We start from the raw sequence: 26,998 nt of genomic DNA, 5'->3' as shown, positions 1-26,998 counted from the left end.
GATCAGATCTGCTGGAGGTGGAGGAGCTGGCAGCGGAAATCGCAGAGAAAAGAGAGCAGAGCACTGTAAAGTGCAAAACATAAAATAATAGTTTGCACAAGAATCTGGGTGGAGCCGAAACCCAGGACACCAGCATGTCATAGCCCCAACCCCCGCAGCCGGTGGAGGCACTGGCGAAGATTGGGTCTGAGCTGGTGGCAATACACCGGGAGTAGGTGGCGGTAGGGCTGGGCCATGTCAAACCGTTCACGGTAACACCGGTAAAATGTTGGGCAACGATAAGAAAATGAAATATCGCGATAGAATTTGGGTAAAACGCGCATGCGCAGTGCCTTTGTTTTCATACGCACATGACCGATAAAGCATGGCGGCGACGCAGAACGAGAAGAGCGAAAGCAGATCGTTGAATGAAACGATGACCCAGAACTGGTTTGTAAAAATGCTGCAGCTTCACTGGTGTGGAACTGGTTTAGCTTTCGTGCGTCAGATACACAACAAAGCACTATTTTTGGTAGCGCATGCTAGCGGGCCGTCGTTATTACCGAACCGATTTCATGTACACGGCGCTCAAAAATCTGTTAACAATGTTTCAGTACGACTTTGCTAAGCTACGAAGCCGCACCGCTTGATGGATTGTTGGAGCATTACGGCTATCGTAGGCGGAGCCTGGCGGAGTGATACGTACTGTGCTTCAACATAATATTACCATATTGTGTGTGTATAACCTCTTTTTAAGTTGTGTGGATATTCTACATGGTTATGCTGAGGATATGTCGGCCAGTTTCCACTGGAAATGCCTTTTGGTTAAACTGTCAGCGAGGAGTTTGCACTGTTACATGTTTATATAACTTTAATGCACATAAACAACAGCTGCTTGTTTAAGTGAAAATACATTGATGGGGTTTTTGCACTAATAAAGTTGTGGAGTTGTAAAGTATTTTGTCTAGTGTCAATTATATTGTCAGTTATATCGATATTGCAAATTTTCAAATATATATCGTGATAAATAGTTTTGGCCATATTGCCCTGCCCTAAGTGGCAGTGCATCAGAAGCAGAAGCATTGTGTGGACCTCCAAGCTTTCTTGGAGGTGTTCCAGGCGATGGCCGGCAGAGGAGTCGGCTCCCCGGCTGCTCCCGTTGCTCTTAGGGGAAGCCCAAGTGGTAGCGCTGAGTCTTCCCACAAGGCATCCTGGACCAGCTAGGGCTCTCCTCCGAGGACCATCTGCACCACTTTCCAGGAGGGTCGGATAAGGCCGGAGGTCCACGTATGTCAGCCGGCTGCAAGACACCGGGATGGCGAAGTGGGTCTGTTGCCACCAGCCGCCGAGCCTTGATGCTGCGGTGAGGCTGACTTAGGACCAACTGGCAGCGTGGCAGGAAGGTCCGCAGGAGCAGCTGTGTGCAGCAGTGGCTAACTGACTGTTCCCAGCCGTGCGAACAAGGGTCCAGGTACTGTTTTATACAACACTATTTCCCACACAAATGTGATCAGAGCTAGTTCTTACATTTTCTACTCAAGTCCTTAAAGCCCTTTATACAACATGCCTCATTCAGCCATTCGCACGAGCACTAAGTGCCTTCTATTACACACACTCCAATGAACTCATCAGAGAAAATGTTGGGTTCAGCGTCTTGGCCAAAGATATTTAAGAGTGAAGACGAGAGACTCGAGCACCGACCTTTCAATTAAGTGGAAACTGGCCGACATATCCTGAACATAACCATGTATCATATCCACAAAACTTAAAAAGAAGTTAAACACACACAGTACGGTAATATTATGTTGAAGCACAGTACGTATCACTCCGCCAGGCTCCGCCTACGACAGCCGTAATGCTCCAACAATCCATCAAGCGGTGCGGCTTCGTAGCTTAGCAAAGTCGTACTGAAACATTTGACAGATTTTTGAGCGCCGTGCACATAAAATCGTTTCGGTAACAACGACGGCCCTGCTAGCATCCTCTACCAAATAATGTGCTTTGTTGTGTATCTGACGCACGAAAGCTAAACCAGTTCCACACCACTGAAGCTGCAGCATTTTTACAAACCAGTTCTGGGTCATCGTTTCATTCAACGATCCGCTTTCGCTCTTCTACTAAACGACCCTGCTGTTACAGCCACCCCAAATTTGTGTTAATAGCTTTTGAGTAAGATTTACAGTATTATTCCTGGATACATGGTGTTTATACTGTTTGAACAGTGATTTCCTCAAACTTGAAATTTAAGATTTTAATATTCTGAGATCCTGGATATCTGATTCCCATGAACTATGAGCCACAATCATCACAACACACTCAGGACCTGCTCAGTCATGGAAACCAACGTCCATTTCATACAGGTCTTACCTAGTTTTTCTGTTTCCTCTCCTTCACTGTGGTTAGAGGTCTGCCGTTTTATTACTCTTGATTCAGTCAACTCTTCTGCTTGTAAATTACTTTCAGTGTTGCTGAGGTTGCCCTGAGGTGGCTTGGGCCAGTTTGGAGGCCATTGGTGGGAATGAAAGGATTCATCTTCTACATCTTTCTTCTCTGACGAGCTACAAGTAAAAATAGAAATCACATAATTGCAGGATGAAGTAATATCACAGTGAAACATATTTATCAACAGTGCTGTCATCAAGCACAGAGTGTTTCATACAGTTAGTTGCAAAATCTTCCTCCATTTTTTTCACTTACAGTGGGGCAAAAAAGTATTTAGTCAGCCACCGATTGTGCAAGTTCCCCCACTTAAAATGATGACAGAGGTCAGTAATTTGCACCAGAGGTACACTTCAACTGTGAGAGACAGAATGTGAAAAAAAATCCATGAATCCACATGGTAGGATTTGTAAAGAATTTATTCGTAAATCAGGGTGGAAAATAAGTATTTGGTCACCTCAAACAAGGAAAATCTCTGGCTCTCACAGACCTGTAACGTCTTCTGTAAGAAGCTTTTCTGTCCCCCACTCGTTACCTGTATGAATGGCACCTGTTTGAACCCATCATCTGTATAAAAGACACCTGTCCACAGCCTCAAACAGTCAGACTCCAAACTCCGCCATGGCCAAGACCAAAGAGCTTTCGAAGGACACCAGGAAAAGTATTGTAGACCTGCACCAGACTGGGAAGAGTGAATCTACAATAGGCAAGCAGCTTGGTGTGAAAAAATCAACTGTGGGAGCAATCATCAGAAAATGGAAGACATACAAGACCACTGATAATCTCCCTCGATCTGGGGCTCCACGCAAGACCTCATCCCGTGGGGTCAAAATGATCATGAGAACGGTGAGCAAAGATCCCAGAACCACACGGGGGGACCTGGTGAATGACCTGCAGAGAGCTGGGACCAAAGTAACAAAGGTCACCATCAGTAACACACTACAACGGCAGGGAATCAAATCCCGCAGTGCCAGACGTGTTCGGCTGCTGAAGCCAGTGCATGTCCAGGCCCGTCTGAAGTTTGCCAGAGAGCACATGGATGATACAGCAGAGGATTGGGAGAATGTCATGTGGTCAGATGAAACCAAAGTAGAACTTTTTGGTAGAAACTCAACTCGTCGTGTTTGGAGGACGAAGAATACTGAGTTGCATCCCAAGAACACCATACCTACTGTGAAGCATGGGGGTGGAAACATCATGCTATGGGGCTGTTTTTCTGCCAAGGGGACAGGACGACTGATCCGTGTTAAGGACAGAATGAATGGGGCCATGTATCGTGAGATTTTGAGCCAAAACCTCCTTCCATCAGTGAGAACTTTGAAGATGAAACGAGGCTGGGTCTTCCAACATGACAATGATCCAAAACACACCGCCCGGGCAACAAAGGAGTGGCTCCGTAAGAAGCATTTGAAAGTCCTGGAGTGGCCTAGCCAGTCTCCAGACCTCAACCCCATAGAAAATCTGTGGCGGGAGTTGAAAGTCCGTGTTGCTCGGCGACAGCCCCAAAACATCACTGCTCTCGAGAAGATCTGCATGGAGGAATGGGCCAAAATACCAGCTACTGTGTGTGCAAACCTGGTAAAGACCTATAGTAAACGTTTGACCTCTGTTATTGCCAACAAAGGTTATGTTACAAAGTATTGAGTTGTATTTTTGTTATTGACCAAATACTTATTTTCCACCCTGATTTACCAATAAATTCTTTACAAATCCTACCATGTGGATTCATGGATTTTTTTTTCACATTCTGTCTCTCACAGTTGAAGTGTACCTCTGGTGCAAATTACTGACCTCTGTCATCATTTTAGGTGGGGGAACTTGCACAATCGGTGGCTGACTAAATACTTTTTTGCCCCACTGTACATTTGCAGCCTGTTGTTCCCCCATCCCATTTTTTTAGACATGTTGCTGCCACCAAAGTCAAAATGAGCCAAATAAAAACCGAATAAAAACGGAACTGTTCTCTCTGCTCTCTTCGCTTCCGCTTATCCTTTTCAGGGTCGCGGGGGGCGCTGGAGCCTATCCCAGCAGTCATTGGGCGAGAGGCGGGGTACACCCTGGACAGGTCGCCAGTATGTCAGGGCCAACACACAGGGACAGACAACCATTCACACTCACATTCACTCACATTCACACCTAGTGGCAATTTGGATTATCCAATTAACCTATCCCCACAAGCTGCATGTCTTTGGACGGTGGGAGGAAGCCGGAGTACCCGGAGAGAACCCACGCAAACACGGGGAGAACATGCAAACTCCACACAGAAAAACCCCGGCCTGATGGTGGAATTGAACTCAGGACCTTCTTGCTGTGCGGCAACAGTGCTAACCACCGTGCCACCGTGCTAAAAACGGAACTGTCTTAGTTTAAACATTCAATGTGTTTTCTGTTTTCAAGTGTGAATAAAATGTGTTTATGGGAGTTGCAAATCACCACATTCTGTTTGTGTCTATATTTTACACAGCAGCTTAACTTTTAAATTTAATCTAAAAGCCACAACACGACCTGATTAAAAGCCTAGTAATTTTACTAAGGACTCAATATTTATTATGGAAAAATAAATATTGCCATTATTTTGCAAACATTTATTTTACATTAACTGGGAGATATTGTGTCTGTCTCTTTAACCTTTAAACAGGCAGGTGGAGTCGGTCAACCATTCATCGGAGGACAGCTGAACATAAGAAAGTTGGTAGTAGTTCCTAGATCTTCCAGTTAGCATGTCAAAGTATTGTTGGTTAAGTTCATAAATCCAAATCATGAATGTGGAATGTCAGGTAAAGTCTACAGAGTGGTAGAATAAATACTAAATAAATGCGGTACATTTACTGTTGGCAGCCGTCTTGGCAAATTAGGATCATCAGCCCACAGATTTGAAGGGAAAACAGTTTGTATAACAAAATAAACAGAGGAGGAGCCATCAACATTTCGTTCAAAGTTTGCTTCCCACCTGGAGCGAGTCCTAGACCTCTGACGGTAGTGTCGAGTCCGAGAGTCAGAGTTCTTCACTGGGCAGGAATGTGACTGGGAGTAGGAATGTGAAGGTGAATGGCATCCCTGCCTGTCACGTCTTTCCTCATCTTCTATTCCTTTATTTGAGTTTTCCTGTCAGAGAGCAATAAAAAATAAACCTTATTTTCATTATTCTTTCGTGAGTGTATCATGGACTGGTAATGATATAGCACTTTCAACTAACAACTATTTGACCACACAAAGTGCTTTCTTATAACCAGCTTCATTAAACCCCCACACACACTTTCACACCATCACACGGGGCGACTCAGGTTTCACTGTGATGTGCTTATCCTGGCTTTTCCGCCTGAGCCAAAGCTGCCCCAGTTACATCAATATGTAATTTATTTGACCCATCTCCCCTCCGAAGTTATTTTCCCATGCACTCTCAGAACGTCTTCAGTGTGACTGTTACACACTTCCACCCTCAGAGTTGCAGTCTCAGTCCATTCACTTGTGCATTTGCAGAGGAAGCTGGATGTGTATAAAATGGAGAGTCTTCAACTTGATTTTGTGGAAGTGGGCGAAGTTGAAGGAAGGAAAATCTGACAAAAAGGGCGGCTTTTAAGCAACAATTGTGTTTTTATAAGCGAAACCCTTTTGACCTCATCGAGAGGTAGAGGCCGTTCTTCCACAGATGCCTCGAGACAGCACACCAGAACCCTGCAGCCACAGTCTCACTCTGGAGGACAAATTCATGGTTGTGCTTCTCATCTCTCCCCATTAGCAGAAATATTCTTAATTATCTCACAATCAAACAGTTGGTTCAAAGACAGTGGCTGAATCGACCAAATGGCCCAAACTTGAATTTGAAAATTGAAGAATTTTTCATTAAGCCTTATGTATTGGATCTAATGGTAACAGGCAGAAATATATTACTGTATTATTACTATTACCAAGCACAAAAATATCATCACACAGACTTATAATCAACACACTTAAGATTTACAATGAAAAAGATAAAAGCTCGCATGCAGGGGCTAAATCGGGCCCAATGTCCCGCCTCAGACGCTGGCCCAACAAATGCAGGACACTCGCTCCTCCTAAGATAATTAGTCCAACTAAACAGTCCGACGGTGACGACTTTGCAAGAACAGACTAACAAGCTACAGTCGCAGTCAGAAGGACAGCAGTACATAAATTTAACGTGTATTCTACTTGACATAGTTACTTGTGAACACTACAGACAAATCAAACATGAGAAAGGAATTCTCTCCTACTCTTAGTAAAAGCAAAGGGATAAATCTGTATTAGAAACTAAAGCTGATTTATGTATTGGGACCACAATGAAAGTACTTTGTTTTCACCTGTTTTGGGATTATATCAGGCAGCTCCTCCTGTCGTTTTAGTTTAGTATGCTTTAACACAAAAGCAGAGTCAGTATCTGATGAATTCTCATCGTCTTTCCTCCTTTTCTTCTTCTTCCTCTTTCCAATTAAGTGCTTCTTGCGGCATCTGGACTTACTCTCACGATCCCCACCTGGAAAACAGTTTACCAGCTCTGCATATTTTTGCAGCAAAAAATATTGTATGTGACATATACAGGACAACATATGGCAACGTAGACAGAATTTACAAGGAAATGGGAAAGGAGAACCGTGGAGCTCACAGAGTCTGACTGCACTTGGATGATGTGACAGCAGATGCTGTTTATGTGGGTCTGCTGTGGTGAAACGACAACATGCCGAAGATGGACAACAAAGCACGCGTCTTAGATTATAGCCACTTACCAGCAATATTCGTTGTTAGTTTTTATAAATGATCTACCAGTACGTAAACTTTAATGAAGGATGGCCCCCTGTGGACTAGGCTAAAAGACATATGTCTACATCATTAAAGCAGTACTGAAGAAGTTTTTAGAGAATTCCACACTGATAATTGTCACATTACTCAAATAGAAACTACTAATACACTATTGAACCTGGCCCTTGTTTTGCTCTTCAACTTCTCTGAGTTTGGTTATGCAGCATGTCTGTAGGTTCTCAGTCATTCCAGACATCGTAATCTAAGGAGCTTGGAATGAGAAGCAACTGGACTTCTTTCAGTTTCTTGAAAACGTGTGTAGACCTCAGACCTCTGCATTGGAGAAACCAAACAGCCACTCCATAAGCGCACGGCACAACATAGAAGAGCCACCTGGACAGGACAAGACTCAGCTGTACGTCTGCATCTAAAGGTCAAAGGTCGCTCTTTCGAGGACACCAGAGAAGACCGATGGTTTAAAAGAGAGTTGACAGAAGCCATCTATGTCCACTGTGAACGACCATCCTTGAACAGAGCGGATGGCTTACTACACCAACCATCTGCCACCTACAATCCAGTTTTGAAATCCCTTCCCTGGCGTCTTAATTAGGGGTGGGTATCGTTTAGGCTTTATCTGTGCCAAATCTGTACTTTTGAAACGTTGCCGGTGCTTAAAGAATGGAGAACACAAACCTCTCATGTTTTTATTTTTAGCAGTCTCTTTTTTTCTGCAAAATGATAACCACCGTCTAGCCCCACGCACGGGGCGATCCGCGCTAACTCACTAATGGAAATTTACCACACCCGCAGTAGATGTGCTCGGTGTGAGGTCTCGCAGCAAGCTATCAAATACGGCGCATTTCTCGGCTTTTAAAACAACGCTATGCGTCGCCAGGTGCTTCATCAGATTCGAGGTGTTACCTCCTTTGACAGTATCACAGTATCAGCTTAAAGCACTTGTTGCTGCTGAGTTTGCATCTTTTGCTGTGAAGTACAGCCAGACTTTGACCGCTTCGCCTTGGGCGTTTTTAATCTGTAGCTCTGCTCTAACAGAACGTACGTACCTGGGCCCGCCTACTATCCTTGGAAAGGTAAAATGATTGGCTGGAATCCAGAGTGTATGACAGCTCAGAAAAAAAATGGCACCGGATATCGGTACCCATCCCTAGTCCTAATGCCCACTCACATTTTGCGTCAGTTCATCTACACAGACACATGATAGGGTGAGTCAACTGGCCCACACACTTTTAAACAGCTTGGCTCATGTGATGAGGCACATGATCAATAATAGGTTGAGGAGACTTTTCCTCACCCTATCATGTGACCTATCAGGTCACCTGACGCAAAATGCGAGTGCGTGTTGAGGTACCTGGGAAGGGATATCAAGACTGCTTTGTAGGTGGGTGTCTTAAGCCACCCCCTCTGCTCAATGATGGTCATTCACAGTGGACATACATGGTCTCTGAGAACCTACACAGACATGCTGCCTTCCAGAGCAGACAAAACCTTGAAAAGGGTGCAGTTAGAATACAGTACAAAGGACCAGAGTCTTCATGTAGCTAAAGAAGGACATCAAAGACGGGGACAATGTCAAACCAATCAGCTTCTGGGAACATGAGACTGAAAAGGGCCTGGGCCAGCTGGTCAGCAGTGACTTAACTTTTAAATACGAACAAAGGGATTGTCTACTGAAAATATTTTTTAAAAACATATATAAAGATTAGCCACAGAATAGGGCAGCTGTGAATATACCAAGTCTATCTGCGGTAAACACTCGATGCTCAAAAAGTTGACAATATAATAAAGAGCCGTACCTTGCTCTGTTTTTCTTTCCGTTGGTGTTCCTCTTCTATGAAGCAAAGATAAAGCCTGAATTAGGCACATTTAAACAGTCATAATTAACAGTAAAACGGCAGGAAGCTATTGGCTGTTTTTGTACAGTAGTGTTGCCCCCCTGAACGATCTAGGTTGCGGGCTACACGTTATCCCACCGTGTATGTAGTAAACCTTTTTACTCCCTTCATTCACTGACTTTTGAAACTGGACATAATGCACAGGTAAAGTTACAGGTTCCTTTGTGAGCCCAGCCCCTTCCTCTCAGACTATCACATGCTTTCTTTGGAGTTATATTTGCTGGCTGAGCACGTGAGCACACAGGTTTTCTGACTGTGGATGTTGCAGCATGTGCTTTCAGGATCACCTTGACTTGTGTTTATTTTTTCGCTTCAGGTCTGCCCCAGACTCTGAACTACTCTCCTTCTCTCGGTTCCTCTTCTTCCTCTTGCTTTTGTGTTTTTTGTGCTTCTTGTGCGAACTGCTGCTTCTCACGTCTTTGTGTCTCTTTGTAGAGGCATTTTCTGCTCCATCCATGTTACTGCAGTCACCCACTCTTTTAGCATCACTGATGGACAGAGGCAGAGAAAATACGTGTTACTGTTTGACCAGAAAGAGTCAGCCAACGTTTATTAAATGTCTAATATTCTGAAGCCTCTCCCTGCACCGCTTATTGGATAGTAAGATCCAGATGAGGTGTTTAACAGTCATGCCTGTTGAAGATTTAAGAGGTTTCAGGTTTCTTCTATCATTGCTTCGAATTCTTTTCATAGTCTTATCATTAAAACCGGCAGTGACTTAAATAGAAAAATGTCCGCTTCAAACCTAATGAACTGTTTTTAAACTTTACGGACTCTCTCGGCTTTCTTTTCGACCTCCCGCGTCCACGAATGGCCTCGCTCCTAGCGGTACAGTTTAACTGAAAACAAACCTAAGCAACGTTAGCTTTCATCTTTTATTTGGCAACTGGTGCAGCAACCGGTAGCTGCAGCAGCGACTAACATGTCTGTTCAGTGAAATTTCAAATAACGTCTCAATAGAAGAATACAAACAAACAACATACGCTTTGTCCTCATTCTGGTCTTCAATTTCTCTGATTTTATTTAATATGAAATCTTGAAAAATTTGCTCTATGTTGGCCGCCATGTTTTAATGTGCATCGCTTTGCCGTTCCGGGTGGAAAGTGAATATCTGTGGCAATGTTCCGGATGAAAATCTGTTCCTCCTCAGCAGACTACACGCAATCCTATACAGTTCCTCTGTATAGGGTATTGTTTTTTTCAATAATCATTGTCATAATGATGATGATTATTATTATTAATTACTATTGTCTCTGCTCAGTTTATTATTATTATTATTATTATTAGTATTATTATCATCATCATTATTATTATTAGGGCCCGAGCACTGAGGCCCTACTGTATCTTTCATCTTCTTCTTCTTCAGGCGAAACAAGTGCCTTTTTGAGGGCTTTAACATGCTCAAAAACTCATGAAATGTTGCACACGTGTCAGGTCTGGTGACAAATTTCGTATTTTAATGGTTTTACATATGAGCATTGGAAAATGGCTCTGGAGCGCCACCTATGTGTTGTTAAATGCAGTCCTACGAACACATCGTTTGAGCTACATGAATGAAATTTGACCCACATGTGTATCATGCTGACATGAACAAAAAAGTCTGTGGGACCATTGACACAAACCCAACAGGAAGTCCATCATTTTGGACTGAATGTGACATTTTGGCTCAGTTTTTGCTATTTCCAGGCCTTGTACTTTTGCAAACTCCTCATCGGGATTTGATCTTATCAGCTTCATATTTGGTCAGTGCCAGCTGCACACCTGGGCCATGTTAAATTGTGGAGCTGTTGAGTTTTTGGGATAGGGTGTGGCCGTGGCGCCACAACCGATCCAAAATATCAATTACCAGTCTTATGTTGTTAGTTATGTGTCTGCCATTCATAAAACCAGACTGTGTTTCATCAATGATATCATTAAGTGCACATTTTAATTTTTTAGCCAAACACATAGCAATTATTTTATATTCATTATTCAGTAGTGAAATATGTCCAATTTTCTATCAAAAGGGCATCTTTTTGAGGGTTAGGAATCCAAGTAATTAGTCCCTGAGTCAAGGAAGGAGGGAGCTTTTCATTATCAATGCTTTCAATATATACTTTATGTAAAAAGCGTGATAAGTTCTTTGAAAATAATTTGTAAAATTCAGAAGTCAACCCGTCACTCCCTGGACTCTTATTAGGTTTAATTTTATTAATAGCACATTCAATATCTAGTGTTGTGATGGGGGCATCACACACAGTTTTATTATTGTCACTAATTGTTTTAATATTACCTAAGAAATTATAGAATTTTTCCATGGCTTCTGTAGAAAAATTAGATTTATAAAAAGTTTTATAAAAAAGTTCACAAGTCTTGGAAATCACTTGAGGTCGTGTGTGATGACCCCATCTGAACAAAGTTTAGTCATGCTGCCAAGTGTATTGTCATGCTTTTCTAATTTTAAAAAATAGCTCGAGTTTTGTTCTCCCTCTTCAAGCCATTTATTTCTTGACCGCACAAAGGTGCCTTTGCCTTGTAAATATATATATTATCTCATTTTAATTGTAAAATTTGAAGTCTGTTCCGGTTATCTTCAGATAAATGATCAGGTGATCTAGACAAAGCGATAATTTCAGAAATTATTTCAGACTCTTCTTTTTTTCTATTTTTAACTATTTCAGCTCCTCTTTTCATTAAAAGGGACCTCAATTTAAATTTCATGAACTCCCAATTTTTACAAAAAACTTTTTCAAAACATGCCTTATTCCAATACTCATCTATTTTTGTTTTAATTTCCTTTACCAAAGAATCATTCAGTAGAAGACAATTATTTAATTTCCAATATGAATTCTACGGTGGCCCTGAGAGGCCAAACAGACTGCAACTTCAGAAAACACCAGCAATAAGAAAAATGCTGCAAAAGCACACAAAACACAACGGAAATAGGAAAAAACACAATGGAAGTGTTTCTGGGGAGACAATAACCTGACGGACCAGTTGCAGGAAGCAAAATAAACTCTGGACCCCACGTGACTACCAGTTGTCAGGTGACTAGTGATGGTAAATTCAATTCTTTTTACTAAATCGAGTTTGAATGAGTCACTCGCCAAAGTGAATCGGATTTTTTGAGTAATTTAAGTCAGTTGACCAGAGAGTGCAAAAAATTTACATTTTTCACTCAAACTTAATTTTATTTCTCTTTTCATGTAAATTCTGCTAAGATGAGTGATTGGAAAAGAAAAAACAATTATTTTTATAGAGCAAAAAAGAGCAAAAAAAAATTTCTAAAGGGAACATTTATTTTTATTTTTATTTTATTAGTATTTTCCTCAAATGTGTCAAATATATATTTTCTCATCTAAATGTCCTCTGAGCTGTGAGCCAGGGGGCGGTAATGCTCCTTAACATTGGTTGCCAACCAAGCTGTGAGCCAGGAGGGAGGGGGTGAGTACTCAAATGTGCTGTTAGCATGTTAGCAGAGTGATGCTACTGTGAACTGAGGAGTTATTGTCTTGATGTGAGCTTCTACTCAGGGTTTTTTCCTCCAGTGCAGAGCAGAAATGTTTTTGTTAACAAACTGGCTGTTGCTTCCCCCCCCACAATTTTAATTATAAGTTAGATATATTTCTACTAATGAGATTAGTTTGCTGTTCTGTTTGGCTCTCAGCGAAGGCGGTCGCACTTTTCTCCTCTCCTCCTTCTCCTTACCTTATCTTCCCTGCTTAGCCTCTTGTGTCCTTGTCTTGTCTCGTGTGTAGTTCACTTCCCTGGAACACTCTCTCACAGTCTGTGTCTAAAAACCTAAAAGAGAATTATGGATTTGATCAACTGGTCTCTGAATGCTTTTGACACCCTTTTCTCAACGAGAAGTCTGGGCTCGAGAAGTCTGGGCTCGGGAGAGCCCGAGTGCCCTGGAGGGACTTTCCCTGCCGGATACACGATGGACGGGTGGCAGACCTGGAGGGTCGTGTGCTTGCGGTCTGTCGATCGAGAACACTGAAGATATCGACCTATTCGGAACCATGATAACAGGGTTCTTGCTGATCGGAGCTGGCTTGGCCCTGGCTTATCGGAGAATTAAGAAAGCGGAACCGGCTGTTCAAACCCCCCCAAGGCTGCCCGCTGGGATTGGAACGATGGGACGAGGTGCGGCTTCTCAGAAAGGGCTCACTGAATGCAGCAGGTTAAGAGCTTGGAGGCGCTAACGGCTGCAGTGAAGGCTCAGAATAACACCTCTGAGCGTATATTGGATTACATCAGGGAAGAGTCCACTCGGAACAACACCTCTGGGCGGAAGCTGGATTACATCGCGGATCAGTTGGCTGCGGTCGTGAGGTCTCAGAATCTGCTATGTGAGCAAAAGTGTGAAAAGACCACAGAATTGAAGGTAAATAACATCATGGAGAAACTCGCAGCTATCCAACGGGAGATTGAGAGACCAGTGTCGGAGTGTTAAAAACAGCTTGAAATTCTCATGAGTTGTTTGTAAAAGAAAAACCACCATTATAATGCGGCTACCCCTTCGGTGCCAGCTGTGGGCTCAAGCTGAACAAAAACTCCCTGATAACGACTGTGTTGAGTCTGTTCCTTCCCATTCCATGCAAGGCCACCTGGGGCCCGTTCTTCGTACGTCGCTTACTACATCCAAGATCAAATGACACATCCAAGATCAAATCATCACGCTAACCGTGAGCTCGCTAATCCGGTTCCCCGAACACACCTGCTGTTGACGATTAGTACAGCTGGACGCAGTAATGTGACATCACTGGGTGTCGTAAAAGGGGCTACGCATCGATAGTAGAAACATTGATCGGCAACCCTCTGATTGGTCGGCGAAAATGTCGACGGAGCGTGCTCGGCTCGGTATTTTTCGGCAGCAGAGCAAGAACTCTTGAGTGAGGGATTTCAGGAGTTTCAGAGTTTAATCAGAACGCAAGGGAACACTGCAAAGGCTGCAAAAGCAAGGAGAGAGGGCTGGCAGGAAGTTGCTGACAAATTAAACTCGTAAGTAATTTAATAATAACAATAATAATGGAGTGGATTGATATAGCGCTTTTCAAGGCACCCAAAGCGCTTTACAATGCCACTATTCAGTCACTCTCACATTCACACACTGGTGGAGGCAGCTACAGTTGTAGCCACAGCTGCCCTGGGGCAGACTGACAGAAGCGAGGCTGCCATATCGCGCCATCGGCCCCTCTGGCCAACACCAGTAGGCGGTAGGGTAGATTTATTATATTACACTATATTATCCAATATTATATTACATTATATTATAATATGTTATATTTTATCCTCTTTCACATTAGAGCCACGACAGGACCCACTAGAACATGGGAACAGGTAAAAGTGAAATATAAGAATATCCTACAGAATGGTAATATTTATCACTTATATTGCTTTTAGTCTCTTGGAAAGAGACCCTGGAATAATCTGTTTGTTTATAACAGCAACCAAGAAAAGGGCAGAGGAAAAAAAGACAGGTGGTGGTCCTGCACCCCCTCGTCAACAAGTTGGTTAAGTGAATAATACCCTCACGGGAAAATCGATATCTCTCTATGAGCACACTGTCGCGCTGAGCTAAAGGATCCTGTCTGTCCCGCAATATACGCTGAATTCTGAGGACTCTCCTTATCAATCTTGCACCTTCCGCAATGGGTTGGTCGCGTATACGGACAGGACATGGCTGCGACAGACTTCCCAAATCCACCTTCGCTTTTATAGCCGTGGTCTCTCATCTTGATTACACGAAGTAATTTACAATTGCTACTCTGAAATATGAATTACATCTGTAATAATCACATACATGTAATAGAATATTAATAGTACATTTCCCTTTTTTAGGAAATGACCTGTATGTATCTGTGTGACATCAATAAAAGGATCAGGTGCTGCATTGTCTTTAGTTACATTGATGTTATTTATTTATGGTGAAACAGTGGTGGAATATCGCTGTTGCTTTCGTATGATGACGCGGACATACCTGCGTGCCCGCGATCTAATCCTGTTTACATAAAGTAAACCTGCTCCCGAGCAGGTTTACGCTTACGGCTCTGTTGCTATGACAGCAAGTCCCGGATGAGCTTCGGGGAACCGACTGATCCAGGATCACGCGAAATCGTCAACAATCTAATCCGGCTAACCTACTTAGCGAGGTACGAAGAACGGGCCCCTGGGTTGGCTGGTAAACTGTTTACTTAGCCTGGCAGGGTGAAGGACACTGTCTCAGCTGAACTCTGGACACGCACACACATATACACTTACACTGATGAGCACACACTCATCCCCCTCCCTTTCCAAACGCCTTCGATGCTTGTTTCCTGCGGGGGAACATGGCGGGTCTGTGTGCCGCGCTGGAATGGTAGCGCTGTGCAGGGCGGCTGCTGTGTTCGCTTCGGATTACTCCTCACCCCCCACCCGACCCTGTGGCTTGTCATGTCTTTCACAATGTTGTGCTGTGGACATTTATGCGCTTTTTGTGCAGGGGAGTTTTTTTTGTTTCCTGTACTCATGCTGTCCCACCATGGAAGCACAGCATGAGTAGAGGTCTCTTTTTTTCCTCTTGTACTTTCCCCATTGTAGTGTACATTTCAGTGTTTTTCTGTAACGCTACCGATCTCCGACTTGTATCCCCATGTAATGTCTGTGTTGTGTGTGTAAGGTCGGGGGGGTCCCATTTCACTGCAGGGCAACCTGCATGTGGCGAATAAAGCTTTGATTGATTGATTGATTGATTGATTGATTGATTGAGTAATAGCAACAGGGATGAGTCAGTGAGTCAGTTGGGTGTCAGTAAAGTGATTCTGGAGTATTGAACGATTCGTTCATTATTCGCACATCACTAAACCGAGCAGATATTTGAAGTTTACACACCCACATTCACAGGCACTGAAAAAATGTTAAAAGTTTCTTTTGTGACCCAGAAAGATTAATAAGAGTTGTTGTGATATTTTGATACCATGGTAGCATTTACAGGATATTGTTTTATAGTGATATTATACAGGAAAACTGTTACTCAATAAGGCCCATTTACTAGTTGTTTTTCTCTTTCTCTGTGACCCAAGAATTAATGTGTAAGAATCACAGGCTGGTACCTCAAGGTCGAAAACACCACAGAGACCACTTCCTTACTCCCATCCTCCCTTCCTTATCCTTTAGAAAAGAGCTTGTTAAAGGCCAGGTGGTTTGTTTCAGAATTCACTAATGAAAGAACTCTGTATTCTATGTCTAGGAGTGTATTTTGCTGGAATGATCATAAATTGTAGCTGAACTGATAAACTACACAAAGGATACTTCTTTGCTCAGAAGGCAGGAAGACGTTTCCTTATTTGGTCTGTACCGGTTTGAACTGAGAATCTGCTGACACACGAACCTTTTTTTTTCCTCTATATAAACTGTTGTATACTGAATAAACCTTTGAGTTGATTTTGGAAGAGCAACCTGAAGCAGTTTCTGTGTCATTTTGTTCTCCCAAGCTACTCCCGGCGCTGTAACTAACCTGCTGAACGGCATACCTGAGCTTACTTTGAATAATTAATTTTACACAGATCTCCTCATCGGTGCTCACGCCTTGGAGGAAACCCGATCCACGGAGAAACCCGGGACGGAGATTTCTTTCAATTTGGTGTCAGAAGTGGGATCCGCTGACGAAGGTAAATACACGTCTTTAATATTTATATGGGACTGTATTATACCTCTCTCAGTGATTGATCTATAATGAAACGGGATATGCTGACGAAGTTTCACTTAGTGATCCAGAGAGATACACTGACGACTTCCTTAGTCCCCGAATAAAGTAAATTAAAAGCAGAAAGACACAGGAAGTTGCCTGTTGTATTGCGAGAAGTTGCTCGTTAAGTGAGAAATTGCTCACCCAAACAAAAATTGCTAGCTAGCGATAAGATTTAAAGTAACCTCAGCTGTGCCGCAGCAAAATACTAACATAAATCCTTCAAGCGTGTAAACCCCTCTGGAAATCACTGAACATGGGTCAGAATAATTCAAAGACCACAGACCGGTCCGATAAAAAATCGAAATTACCTGTAAAACCAAAAAATAATAAAATACCAAAAGCGAAACATCAGCATTTACCACAACCAGATTTTCCATTTCATACATTATGACTCCATCTGCAGCAACCAAATTATCTCCATTTGAAATAAGACTATTTCCAACACCATGGTCAGCTTCCAGAGGGGCACCGCTAGTAGAAGGTGATGTATATTGCATTGTCCGACTATGTTCACAATCTGGTAGAAACACTGAATAATAACTATCAGAAAGTTTGTCTCTCTCAGCCTCTCCCCTCCACAGTTCCACCAGTGGAGACAAGGAGATGCGGTGTTGGTGAAGTCGCTAAAACCAAGGACACTCAGGGAGGCCGCGCGTTTTCCAGCCCCCAGACTGTACTGGCAGTGACGAAGAACCAGCATCCTCACAGACGGACAACCTCAGTGGATTCATGCCAGCAGGGTTAAGACCAGCCCAACCAGACCATCTCAGGCGTCGGATCAAGCAGACGACGTCTCCGGCGAGCCAACGCCCGGATCCATTACACCTACACACACGCAATCACTGATTAACACACAACGCCTGAAAGAGCCAAGACTCAGAGAGCTCTTTGATGCTTCACCTGAACAACAACAAGGTACTCAAACATCCAGCAGGAACAGAAAGCCGAGAGTACCACAGGCTGTCTAACCTGATAAAGCTAGACTCATTCCATCCTGATAATGGAGAAAATGAAATGCCCATTGTCATCATACGACGCTTATTCTATGTCTCTCGAACCTGGGACCAGGCCAGAAGACGACTGAAGAACTGTTTTTCTTATATATTTAGGTTATTTATCATATCTATCGCATTAACTTTAGGATTTTTCTTTGCTATTTTGTATTGTAGACTGCAACCATGTTCACATTTCTGCAGGTCGTATCTTGCTGACAATACCTCATGCTCCATTTGGCAAGACACCAACCTAGTACGCTCCTTACGCTCCCTAAAATCAGTAAATGGCAACATAGACGCCACTAATAAACCATTTTATGCACCCCCTAGAGCAGGAGCTAACGCCTGGTATGAAAATGCCAGAACAGCCGCTCGTGATTTAGGAAACAGTAACTGTTATGTCTGTTCAAAGGGTAATCCAGAACAGGTAATAGTAGGATACCCCATATCCGGTTTCCCCCTCACTGAGGGACTAGAGAAAATCGGCGGAGATAATGCTCTCCTTAAAGACGCTTTACAGTTGACTCTGAGCCCTCTCGACTGCTTACTTAGACACACACACACACCAACTAACCCTGAGACTCCATTAGGCGAATTATTGAAGTTATCTGATGACACCGCAGGGACCTGCGCCCCAATGAAACGCCCTAAGAATAGGTTAAAGCCCTCACTGCCCCTAGGACAGATCCCTTTCCATTTTAATACTAGTATGATATGTCTGCGCAGACTAAAGTTAACTGGCCCAGACACACACATAGATTATACAAAGGATAACTATACATTCTTCTCTGACTCCCCAGGTGCACGCTGTAATGAGACATGGCTAGCTGTCTCTGTGGCTGAAGTTTTATCATATCTGGAGGAACACACACACAGTTCAAGTTCGAGCGGAGAATCGATCATTGTTCCCCCAGAGGGTGTATTAAATGACACTGACTGGGGGGAGTTAGTTAAATCACACATGGTCACGCGCCTGACCAGAGCAATCTCTAACGGTTATTGGTTGTGCAATAATACCCTTAGATTAGCTTTACCTGTTAATTGGACCGGTACCTGTGGTCTAGTGACCGTTGATGTATGCTGTACTTTCATTCCCAATAATACCGCTCCTAACGGTTCATTCACACAAGCTATGAATAGACTTGAAGCATTGAAGATAGAACTAATTGCCGATACAGGCCACGGTCAGTGGCTACATAAGTGGCTACAGGACACGTTTGGAAAATGGAAGGAACTAATTGTAGCCTTTGTAACCGTTGCAGCATGTTTTTGATGATTATTGTCTGTTGTGTGATACCATGTATACGCTCTCAGAATTTTGATATTAAGCTTGCTCGAAGGACCAGTTACATTTATGATTTGTTTTAAGTTTATGATTTGTCTTTATATTATGTTATTACATTCTGTCTTTATACTATGTTATCATTTCATGATAAAAGGAGGGAACTGTTGTGATATTTTGATACCATGGTAGCATTTACAGGATATTGTTTTATAGTGATATTATACAGGAAAACTGTTACTCAATAAGGCCCATTTACTAGTTGTTTTTCTCTTTCTCTCTGACCCAAGAATTAATGTGTAAGAATCACAGGATGGTACCTCAAGGTCGAAAACACCACAGAGATCACTTCCTTACTCCCATCCTCCCTTCCTTATCCTTTAGAAAAGGCTTGTTAAAGGCCAGGTGGTTTGTTTCAGAATTCACTAATGAAAGAACTCTGTATTCTATGTCTAGGAGTGTATTTTGCTGGAATGATCATAAATTGTAGCTGAACTGATAAACTACACAAAGGATACTTCTTTGCTCAGAAGGCAGGAAGACGTTTCCTTATTTGGTCTGTACCGGTCTGAACTGAGAATCTGCTGACACACGAACCTTTTTTTTCCTCTATATAAACTGTTGTATACTGAATAAACCTTTGAGTTGATTTTGGAAGAGCAACCTGAAGCAGTTTCTGTGTCATTTTGTTCTCCCAAGCTACTCCCGGCGCTGTAACTAACCTGCTGAACGGCATACCTGAGCTTACTTTGAATAATTAATTTTATACAGAACTCTGCTTATCGGTGCTCACGCCTTGGAGGAAACCCGATCCATGGAGAAACCCGGGATGGAGATTTCTTTCAAGAGTAATTTTAAAACTTAGTAGCAGCCGCCATTGCTGGAAACTGGAGTTTGGCTATGAATTCTGGGATATGGTGGGCCACGAAAGGACACACCCGACCCATCCTTCAAATTCAGGGAAAAGGAGGATGCATTTGTCGGCTGCATTCGGAGGAGTCTACGAATTTGGACAGCCTTCGGCGCGTCACTGTGACATAATTGGTCTACGAATGCGCCCTCAGCAGTGTTGCCAACTCCTCAGTAAGGAAAATCGCTATTGGTTGTCCTAAAAGTCGCTAGAAGTCGCTAAATGACGTCATCGCCTAATTTGCATAATTGATCATGCTAATCTAATTGTAACCTACGTTGTTGGAGAGAGAAATAACATCGTGGAAGAGACATAAAGTGAGTAAAAAACGTCCTAAATGCATTTAGAATTTATTTAGAACTACAAATTAAATTTCTTTTAGCAATTATTGGGATTTTTTAATGTCACAATTCCAACCCTGCTGCTTTACCCAGGCTTGGACCGGCAAAAGTGACCCGAAATAGGCACTCTGGTGGAGTTACTTTGTGTGTGGGTTCCAAGGCACTTGTAGCTATTCTGGTGGTACAATTTCTTCAGTTCTGACTACTTCTCTCTCTCTCGCGCTCTCTGATACCATCTGAGTATGTCCCCCCCAGTCCAAATGACATTCCAATGTTGTTGATGGGCCCTTCCTGTTCGAGCATTACTGTACACCAGTATACAAAGCAAGGTCCATGGATGAGTGGGTTTGGTGTAGAAGAACTTGATGGTCCTGCACAGAGAGCACAAATGCTGCTGGCAGTCCTTATGTCCAAATATATCCCCTCACTTTCCTCTCTTCTCTTTCTCACACCTTTCTCTATCTCTGATTTAAGTTATCTCTTACTCTTTTCTCTCCTTGGGAAATACAGCAGGTGTACCTTTAGCTAGCACAGTGTGACAATGTGTCTTTGGTGATTTTTGTTCCTGCCATCTGAAGGTACTTATGGATATCTGGACCAAAAAGTCTGTTCCAGATGGTTCTGGCCTACTTTAAAGATATTTGTATTAAAATGTAAAAAAGTAAAAGGTTGTCTGAAGTCGTCTCAGTAAATAGTATTCTAAAACTAGAAAACAACAAATCCTCAAAGTTAATGATGTGTAGCACAGATCAACTATTAGTGATTTTCAATTTATTCAAGATTTATTCAAGATTTATTCAAGCCAAAGGCAAAGATTTATATATTTGTCTTGTACTTAAAAAAAAAATACAGTTTCACTACCACTCAGAGAATGACTGGGAAGTGTTAGCAGAATATCCAAATATCCTCATTTCAGTCTTCATCTCACTTTTGCCATCATTCAGCTAGTTACATATAAGATAAGATTAGGTCCCAGGTGTACAGTAAAACAGCAATAATCTGCCTATGGATGATTCATAATTAACACATTCACATTTGAAATGTAGAAAATATTAAGGATTATATAATCTATTTTATAATAATAACACAATTCTTCTTGAGCTCTCAGTGCAGGCGGTCGCACTTTCTCCTCTCCTCCTCACCCTTATCTTCCCTGCTTCGCCTCTATGTCCTTGTCTTGTCTTGCGTGCATTACTTTCCCTTGAACAGTCTCTCACTGTCGTTCTCTAAACCTAAAAGAGAATTATGGATTTGATCAACTGGTCTCTGAATGCTATTGACACCCTTTTCTCAACGAGAAGTCTGGGCTCGGGAGAGCCTGAGTGCCCTGGAGGGACTTTCCCTGCCGGTTACACAATGGACGGGTGGCAGAACTGGAGGACCGTGTGCCTGGCGGGACTGTCGATCAAGGACGCTGAAGATATCTACCTATTCGGAACCATGATAACAGGGTTCATGCTGATCGGCGTTGGCCTAGCCCTGCTTTATCAGAGAAATAAGAAAGCGGAACCGGCTGTTCAAACCCCCACAAGGCTGCCCGCTGGATTCGAAGCGACGGGACGAGGTGCGACCTCTCACAACGAACGTAATATGGTCAACACCTTGGAGACGCTTACAGCTGCTGTGAAGGCTCAAAACAACACCATTGAGCGTATGAGGGGAAACGTCAGAGAGAGGCCTGCTCAAAATGACACCCTTGAGCGACAGCTGGAAAACATCGCAGAACGGCTCACTGCAGTTGTGAAGTCTCAGAATCAAAAGACTGACAACACCATGGAACAGAAGTTTGATACCATCATGGGGAGGCTCGCGGCTCTCCAACGGGAGATCGAGAGACCAGCCTCGGAGTGCTAGAATTCGAGCTGCTCACAAAGGAGAAATCAACAATATTCAACATTTGGACACCACGGCCCCAGCTGCAGGCCCAAGGCTGGAGCCCACCAAAACAACTCCCTGATAACGACTGTGTGATGACTATTCTTCCCGTCCCATGAAGGACACCTGGATTGGCTGGAGGACTGTTTACTTAGCCTGATAGGCCGAAGGACACTGTCTCAGCTAAACTATGGACACGCACACACACACACTTACACTGATAGACACTCACTCATCCCCCTCCCTTTCCAACGCCTTCGATGCTTGTTTCCTACCGGGGATGATAGCAGTCAACTGGACCAGCACAGATGCTGCAGGACCGGATGCGCTGTCTACGCCGGCTCTCTCTTACCCTTTACCCGCCCCTGTTGCTTGTCTTGTGTTTCTATGGTGTATTGATAGTCATGTGCTTTTGTGCTGAGGTGTTTTTTCTGTTATCAAACTGTTCTCCCACTAGGAGCTCAGTCTGAGTGGAGTTTTTTTTCTCCTCCTCTTACCTCATGTAGTGTATTTTCGTTGTTTTTTCCTATCAGCCTACCTTCTGACATGTCTGCCCAATGTGATGTTTGTGTAAAGTTGGTCAGAAGGTTCCTTTGTGAGTGCGCATGCGCCATTAGCGTGCTGCCTGCTGTAACCCCTAATTTCCCTCGGGATGAATAAAGTATTCTGATTCTGATTCAATTATATTATTATATAAAATACTTTTATCATTGTGCATCTTGATGTTTGGTTTAATCTGGTATTATTATGAAATTTAAGCCCCGATTCATCGTCATTAGACACAGAGTCTGTCATTAAAAACCAAACAAAAACTTCAATAGAGATGAAACTTTATTTTAGAAGAGAAGTGCTTACAAATATTCATATATTAAAGTACGGTGGACTGGACAGACTGATTGGCTGTCAGATGTGTGGCTGCCACGTAAGGCTCAAAACTTTGGTACATTCTAGCCAGACAGACAAGTGAGAGAACTGACAGAACTGTTTTCAGTACGAGAAGTATTTGAAGTGAATTTGTACATGAAATTTTACTCAGCTTCCTGCCAAAATGTATCTTTAGTCTCTAAAAATATAAAGAAGGAGAATATGTCTGTGAAGGTTCTCAGTCATCCAGGTCATCGTAGTCAAAGGAGCTTGCAAAGAAAAGCGTCTGGACTGGACACATCCTGGGCCATCTGACCTCGGGAATTCGCATGATAAGGTGGGGCCAGGTTTCACAATGAACACACCCGAAACTCTGGCTGATTGGGACCCACGCCCAGTTTCCCACCTTGGCTCAGGCGATTAGAGGATCATCAGGGGGTCCTTTTCTCCCTCTGTGGGGGGAAACTCCCACTAGGTTTATATCTGGGACTCTCCACCATTTGACCTTAGAACTGAAGAAGCTTCTCGGATGAGAGGTGAAACGTCTTCAAGCAACTTAAAGAAGTCCAGACGCTTTTCTTTGCAAGCACCTTTGAATAAAGAAGGAGAACAGTAGGTCCAAGACAAAATCAATTTCAAATATTTAAAGCAGCAGGAGTGGTTCCAATGTTCTAAATAAATAACTGTGCACTAAATAATTTACACTGTTGAATGCCATCTAACACACATAAACCTCTCTGCACAGTAGCAGTCTGTATGTTGTTACTTCAGGCACACATCCAGTGGTGTAAACCCAGTGGGACACTCATTTCAGCAAGAAAAGAAAGTAGATGAAGAATTAAGCATGTTTACACAACACTCATATTACAAGAAAATAAGTCAGAACTAAAGGGACAGTGAAAAGTGATGAGAATATAGACACATTCAAAGTAAGTAAGTAATTGAGAACTTGTGTCAGCATTAATGATAGTACATCAGAATTACTCAGAAATAATTAGTTTCATTAAGGGCAACTTTTTCATGCACTGCTTTTAGGTTCCTTTTTAGTCTTTAATATTCTGTGCATGAAATAATAATATAAACCAAAGTCCAGGACTAAAGATTTGACTTGTTTTTCTGTGGTAGTGCAGTGCATGCTTAAATTTATACTGCATCCTAAGTGAAGATCTGAATATACAAAAGAGAATAAACTAACTGCAAAGTCCTTCGAACTGGATTTTATGGGTAATGTTCATGCTTCTACCATTACAGAGTTTTTACTGCTGAATGACTGAAGAAGGTCCAGGTGCTTAATTGGCTGACATCTAAGTCTTTCATCAGTGAAAAACATTTGATACATGAGGAAGTGAAAAACACAACAAAGAAGACTTAAGTAACTAGAATCCTATATCAGACAAGGAGATAACATTCCTTTTCCAAAGACTCACTCAATAGTGATAAACATGACACGATCCCGTCTTAATTTTTATGAGATGTGTTTCTGCCATTAAATTCAAATTGACTTTTTTTTCCCTCAAACTCCTCAAATTTTCTGTCTTAATTTATATTTTACATAGCATCCTAATGTTTTGAAGACTGGGGTTGTAAAAGTAAAATGATAAATTGATGATCATATATTGGTTGTCAATATAGTAACTCAGGTAAGTGGTGACCAAATATGTTTTTGCCAACAGATCCAGATCTGGTAGAGATATCACAATCTACACTGTAAAGCTAGCTAGTTAGTTCAGATCACACATGTCACTCCTGCATCATTAGAAAACGAGTTAAACAACAGGGTAGCTGCAATACCAAAAATGTCTGACTACACTCCAGAATTAGCTGAGGACAAAGTCCACTGAAAAAACAAAACAAAATTACCTTAGGTCTACCTCAGCTTTTTAATAAATAAATGCACAACCTACACATAGTGAAGTTACTACATCACAATAACATGCTGTATTACAAGTGCATTGTAGAGACACATAGTCTTGGATGGTCCTTATAGTCCTCCAAGATCCATCCAAACTCAGTTAAAGAAGTAGAATCAGGTCAATATTCGCAGGGAAGGCAGTGGCTGCAGGTTCTTTAATTGGTCTAACCATTTTAACCTCCTTGATTCCCCCCCCCCCCCCAAAAAAAAAAAATAAAAAAAAACTCAGGCGCCCTTGACCTCTGATTGGTCAGATCTTGGCAGTTCCAGTCAGAGTCCTAAAGCGAGCGCAGGTCTTCATTTGTCATGTCACATAGGTGAAAGCAAGTTATTAAGTAGGTGTGAAGTACATGCAGGTGCAACAAAAAAGGTTTACCTTTGTACACAAAACATTTCAAAGGGTCAGATCCTGTAACAAAACATCCTGTTATAAATTTAAATCAGGAGTTGGACTTCAAAATCTGACTTTTAAACGTCACTATCAGCAGCAGTCTTCCAGGGGCAGACGCAGGGTAAACTGGGATATGGGGGAGACGAGAATCTCATTCCAGTCCAAAGGTGCTGGTCTCTTCCACAGCAGTCAGCAGCTTCTCATACAGCACTGAGAAAGATGGGTACGGTGGTAGGTCCAGCCGGTTGAAGCAGGTGTGAGCTCTGGAGAACAGAGCAGAGACAGTGTTGTTCATCAACAAATGCTTGAACAGAAGCCACAGTGTGTATTCTGGATGTATTAAAGCACAGGCCACTGACAGGATACATAGAGAAGCTCAAATCTAAGAAAAATCAGGTTTTATTATCATAATTACTACAGTGCATGACCGAAATAAGTGCCTGGAAATGCAGAGAACTTTAATATTTAATATCATAGACACAGAAATAACTAGGATTACCCCAGCAAACTAAATGTGGGGCACAAAGTTTGACTGTGTGAGAATATTACCATTTCTTCTTTTTGCATTAACATTTACAGACGTGACAGACAGACAAAAAACATGTCAACGTTAAGAAACTCAACTGAAAAGAGAGAAAAATAAACAAATTAAAAAACATATTGTTGCACCAGTATGTGTAATCATAGCATGTTTCTGTGAAGACTAAGTATCTTTCAAGTTCTTTTCTAGTATAGCACATATATACATAATAATACATTTTTGATTAGAACCAGAAATCCTATCACTATTGTATCATATCAAAATTACCCCTACATGGAGAAAGAAGGAGAGCACCTCTGATTAAAAAAATATTACATTTTGACCACTAATTATCATTTTTATCAGTTAAATGTTTAAAGGAAAATTTCATTCTTTCCATTGCATGTATATGTTATACAGTCTCTATCCTATCTATCCTAACAATCTTCAATAGTCGGACATGTGATATGAAAAATCTTAAAATGCTCTTCCCAATTACTCCTTTGCATGTTTCTGAATTTGAGGTGTAGCAGCATTTCTTATACATATTAAGCCTGTCATTTTTATTTATTTTATATTTGCATCTTTCTCCCTAAATGTACGAGGTAGATAAAAGTAGATCGACGTTTTTTCCTTCTTGCAGAGACTCGAAATAAGTTTCCCCTTTGTGTTGCCTTCATATGAGTTCACAAAAATAGTGATCAGGCCAGATTCTTTACCTTGTGTAATTGTGTCTTTTTTGAAGATGTCTAAAAAACATCCTCTTTTTCTAAATTACATTTATTAGAATGTTTTTGGAAGGAATCCAGGCCTTCTTCAGATGATACATAATGCCATATGAAGTGATTCCATTCTCTACCCATTTTTTTAATCTGCCATCTAATTCTGCTGGAAGCAATTCTGACAATAGTGAAGTCAGGCTGCCTTGTAATAATTTTCTAGGCAATGCAGAGCTATCCCTCTCTCCTCTTTGGTTAACTGCAGAGGTAGGAAGTAATGAAGTACAAATCTTAAGTAGAATTTTCAGATATTTGTACTTTACTTGAGTAGTTTTGTTTTTGCCTACACTGCATGCCAATTGGCTAGAATGTAGGTTTAATTTGCATGTAGG

At 42.2% G+C, this 26,998-nt stretch overlaps 3 protein-coding genes across 4 annotated transcripts in view; 1 reads left to right on the top strand and 2 right to left on the bottom strand.

The window, feature by feature from the left end:
• Positions 1 to 10,202, bottom strand: part of sonb (SON DNA and RNA binding protein b) — a 29,529-nt gene extending 19,327 nt beyond the window's left edge. Inside the window, exons 1-6 of the mRNA XM_085397872.1 lie at positions 10,070 to 10,202; positions 9,374 to 9,574; positions 8,988 to 9,022; positions 6,738 to 6,910; positions 5,369 to 5,523; positions 2,347 to 2,537 (exon numbers count right to left, since the gene is read on the bottom strand). Coding sequence (XP_085253998.1) covers positions 2,347 to 2,537; positions 5,369 to 5,523; positions 6,738 to 6,910; positions 8,988 to 9,022; positions 9,374 to 9,574; positions 10,070 to 10,152 — 838 coding nt within the window. The 5' untranslated portion in view covers positions 10,153 to 10,202. The remainder of the gene's footprint in view (positions 1 to 2,346; positions 2,538 to 5,368; positions 5,524 to 6,737; positions 6,911 to 8,987; positions 9,023 to 9,373; positions 9,575 to 10,069) is intronic.
• Positions 10,203 to 21,570: 11,368 nt separating this feature from the next.
• On the top strand, positions 21,571 to 22,856 carry LOC146642918 (uncharacterized). The gene has a single exon (XM_085399504.1). It carries the CDS (start codon positions 21,571 to 21,573, stop codon positions 22,177 to 22,179), a length of 609 nt encoding a protein of 202 aa, XP_085255630.1. The 3' UTR covers positions 22,180 to 22,856.
• A 162-nt stretch (positions 22,857 to 23,018) lies between these two features.
• The window catches only part of hecw2b (HECT, C2 and WW domain containing E3 ubiquitin protein ligase 2b), a 75,597-nt gene continuing 71,617 nt past the window's right edge, over positions 23,019 to 26,998 (bottom strand). For both annotated transcript variants that reach the window (XM_085398750.1, XM_085398751.1), the window contains exon 30: positions 23,019 to 25,630. In XM_085398750.1, the coding sequence (XP_085254876.1) occupies positions 25,519 to 25,630 (112 nt within the window). In that variant the 3' untranslated portion in view covers positions 23,019 to 25,518. The remainder of the gene's footprint in view (positions 25,631 to 26,998) is intronic.

This window comes from Rhamphochromis longiceps, linkage group LG23 (genome assembly GCF_057381845.1).
Source record: "Rhamphochromis longiceps isolate RC_006_pf linkage group LG23, R_longiceps_female_GT1.1, whole genome shotgun sequence".
NCBI lineage: Eukaryota > Metazoa > Chordata > Actinopteri > Cichliformes > Cichlidae > Rhamphochromis > Rhamphochromis longiceps.
This window is presented reverse-complemented; position numbering and strand designations above follow the sequence as displayed.

Bases quoted from the DNA above. Each gene is read 5' to 3' on its own strand.
- LOC146642918 (XM_085399504.1), top strand. From the start codon at position 21,571: ATGGATTTGATCAACTGGTCTCTGAATGCTATTGACACCCTTTTCTCA.